Source organism: Pyrgilauda ruficollis, unplaced genomic scaffold, assembly GCF_017590135.1.
Source record: "Pyrgilauda ruficollis isolate IOZ18807 unplaced genomic scaffold, ASM1759013v1 scaffold325, whole genome shotgun sequence".
Classification (NCBI taxonomy): domain Eukaryota; kingdom Metazoa; phylum Chordata; class Aves; order Passeriformes; family Passeridae; genus Pyrgilauda; species Pyrgilauda ruficollis.
The window spans coordinates 64,185-67,618 of NW_024524656.1; the positions used below are offsets into that span (position 1 = coordinate 64,185).

Genomic DNA, 3,434 nt, shown 5'->3' on the forward strand with positions numbered 1-3,434 from the left:
GTCACCAGCACCCCCCATGTCAGTGCCACACCCCTCGTATCACTGCAATCCTCCCTCTCCCATTGTCACTGTCACCCCCACCACTGTCACTGTCACCCCCCGAAGTGTCACCAGCACCCCCCAGTGTCAGTGTCACCCTCCCAATGTCACCATAATCCTCCCTCTCCACGTGTCACTGTCACCTCCTGTGTCACCACGAGGCTGTGTGTCCCCTGTGTCACTTGTCACCTCCATGTCCTCTTCTTCATTGTCTGAGCATGCATGTGGTGCTTAGTTAATTAACATTAATCTGTGTTAATTAACATTACCAGTGTTACCATGTGTGGCTGATACCCCACATTATTGTATGTTATCATGTGTTATCCCTGTTATCTCACATTTTTCTGTGTTATTCCACTCTACTCCTGGTTATCCACATTATTCCACGTTCCCTGAAGGGCCTGGATGTGGCTCCTGCCCTGTCCCTCTGTCCCCCTGTCCCTTATCTGTGGCAGCACGTCCACCCATGTCCAATATCCTCCCATGTTATCCCATGTTATCCCATATTTTTGCACTTTATTCTGTGTTACTCCATGTCCTGCCCGTGTCCCCACAGAGCCTGGGCTGCAGCTCCTGCCTTGTCCCCTGTCCCTCTGTCCCTTGTCTGTGACTGCATATTCACCATGTCCCTTTATATCCCCCTATGTTATCCCATTTTATTTTATATTTCCCTATATTATCACGTAGTTATTTTCCGATATTTTCCCTTGATTTTTTGCATGTTTTTTCCCCATGTTTTTTCCCTGTTTTCTTCCCATGTTTCCCCATATTTTCCTGCTTCCCTGTATTGTTTTCCCAATGTTTGTTCCCCATGTTTTTTCCCTGTTTTCTTCCCATGTTTCCCCATATTTTCCTGTTTTTTTCCCATGTTTTTCCCCGTGTTTTCTCTGCTCTCCCGGGTAGCCCCCATGTCCCCACAGGGCTGCAGCTCCTGCCCTGTCCCCATCCCTTGTCTGTGGCTGCTCATTCACCCATATCCTCCTGTATCCTCTTGTGTTATCCCATGTTTGTTATCCTGTGTTTTCCCATATTTCCCTGTATTTTCCCTGCTCTCCCGGGTAATCCCCTGGGCTGTGGCTCCTGCCTTGTCCCCCTGTCCCCATCCCTTGTCTGCAGCTGCTCATTCACCCACGTCCTCCTATATCCTCGAGTGTTATCCCCTGTTTATTTTCCCCTATTTTCCCATATTTTCCCATATTTCCCCGTGTTTTCCCTGCTCTCACGGGTAACCCCCATATCCCTGCAGGGCCTGGGCTGCGGCTCCTGCGCCGGCTGCCTGAGCACCGAGGACTGCGGCAGCTGCTGCATCTGCCTGCGGCGCCTGCAGCCCGGCCTCAAGCGCCAGTGGCGCTGCCTGCGGCGCCGCTGCCTGCGCCCCAAGGTGGGACTGTCCCCTCAGAGCCCCCCAGTGTCCCCCCTACCATCCCCGACCTTCCCTGGGCCCCCCAGTGTCCCCCCTAGCATCCCCGACCTTCCCTGGGACCCCCAGAGCTAGTATCCCCGACCTTCCCTGGGACCCCCGGCACCCCCCTGCTCTCCCCTCCTCCCTCCTGCCCCGGTGTCACCCTGGGGTGTCCCCTCACCCGTTGTCCCCTGCTGACGCCCCCCACCCTGTGTCCCCCCAGAAAGCCAGGGTGGCCAAGAAGCCGCAGAGCCCCCGGCTCCTGACAGAGGTGAGTGCGGGACCCCCAGGCAGTGGCACAGCGCGGACCCCCGGGTGTTCCGGGGGAGGGGGGACCCCAGGGTGCCCCCCTCAGCCCCATTTCTCCCTCCAGAAGTGGAAGCCCCTCGTGGAGCGGGAGCTCAGCGACGCTTCCAGCGCCAGGCACAGAGTGAGTGGGACCCCCGTGGGCACACCTGGGCACACCTGGACCCCCCAGCCCCCCCCACAAACCCCCCCTCCCTCCCAGAAGCTGCTGACCAAGGGCAAGGAGAAGAAGAAGCCGGGGCGACCCCCGAAGGCCCCTGGGCCCCGCGGGGTGAGTGACAGGCCTTGGCCCCGCCCCATGTATGTTAGCCCCGCCCTTCCACAGTGGCCACGCCCCTTCCAGAGCAGCTGTTGGGGCAGGGGGGAAGCCGTAATGCCCTTAATATAGGGGGCTGTAAAAGGGGGCAGTATTGGGGTGCAGGTACCGTAATGATCCTAGTGGCTGTTCCAGCCCCTAATGCTGACGATCAGGATTCAGGATAACGGAGGGCAGATACCGTAATTTTCCTAAAAGCTGTGCCAGCCACTAATACTGGGTTCAGGCCTTACAATAATGGGGTGCAGGTACCATAATGATCCTATGAGCTGTTCCAAGGCTCAGCACATTCAAACCTCACTAATTGTGGGGTGCCATAATACCCCTAATACTGGGGCCAGGTCACTGTGACACCCCAAAAACTGTTCACAACTGATGCACAGTCTGAGCAACCCTGGCTGTGGGGTTGCAGCACTGCAATGCTCCAAATAATGGGGTTCAGGTACCCCAAAACCCCTCAGAGCAGGGTTTGGTTACCATAATTCTCGTAATACTCACTATGGGTTTAATAGTAGAACCCAAGGTACCAACAGTGGGATGCAGATACCGTAATGCCCCAAATATTGGGGCTCAGATACCGTAATGCCTCTAATAGCAGGGCTCAGATACTGCAATCCCTCTAATAGCGGGGTGCAGATACCGTAATGCCTCTAATAGCAGGGCTCAGATACTGCAATCCCTCTAATAGCGGGGTGCAGATACCGTAATGCCCCAAATACTGGGGCTCAGTACCATAATGCCTCTAATAGCTGCTCCTACCGGAATGTCTGCCTTGTGCCTAACCCGCTGCTGCTGCCTGGCTGCCGTAATACCCCTAATACTGCCGCATCTACCGTAACTCTCCTAATAGCTGCTCCCACACTAACACCACGCCACCGGGCAGGCCCTGGGGACACTCCCTGCGGCGGGCCCTGGGGACACTTGGGGACCCGGGGGTGACGCTGCTCTCTGCCGGCAGCGGGGGGTGCGGAGCCGGGCCAGCCGGCGCTGCGGGGTGTGCGCAGCCTGCCGGCGCCCGGCCGACTGCGGCCGCTGTGACTTCTGCCGGGACAAGCCCAAATTCGGGGGGCAGAACCTCAAGCGCCAGAAGTGCCGCTGGAGGCAGTGCCTGCGCTGTGCCATGGTGGGTGCCCCCCAGTGCTTCCTCCCAGTGCCTCCCAGTAACCTCCCAGCGAGTCCCAGTCATCCCCCCAGCCCCCTTTCCTCAGCAACCCGACTCCTTCGGCTGGGGAAACTGAGGCACGCACAAGGTTCAGGCTCCCCCGGCGCTGGGTGCGGCCCAGTTTGGACCAGTATGGACAAGTTTGGGTGGGAGGGGGGCGTTGGTCGGCACCCAGCTGGCACCTGGACGCCTGGGTCCTGTTTTTTTGG

General features: G+C 57.8%; 1 protein-coding gene across 1 annotated transcript in view; it reads left to right on the forward strand.

Annotated features, from left to right (window-relative positions):
- The window catches only part of MBD1 (methyl-CpG binding domain protein 1), a 7,646-nt gene that overhangs the window by 2,714 nt on the left and 1,498 nt on the right, over positions 1-3,434 (forward strand). Inside the window, exons 7-11 of the mRNA XM_041474512.1 lie at positions 1,286-1,420; positions 1,665-1,712; positions 1,815-1,871; positions 1,950-2,018; positions 3,022-3,186. Coding sequence (XP_041330446.1) covers positions 1,286-1,420; positions 1,665-1,712; positions 1,815-1,871; positions 1,950-2,018; positions 3,022-3,186 — 474 coding nt within the window. The remainder of the gene's footprint in view (positions 1-1,285; positions 1,421-1,664; positions 1,713-1,814; positions 1,872-1,949; positions 2,019-3,021; positions 3,187-3,434) is intronic.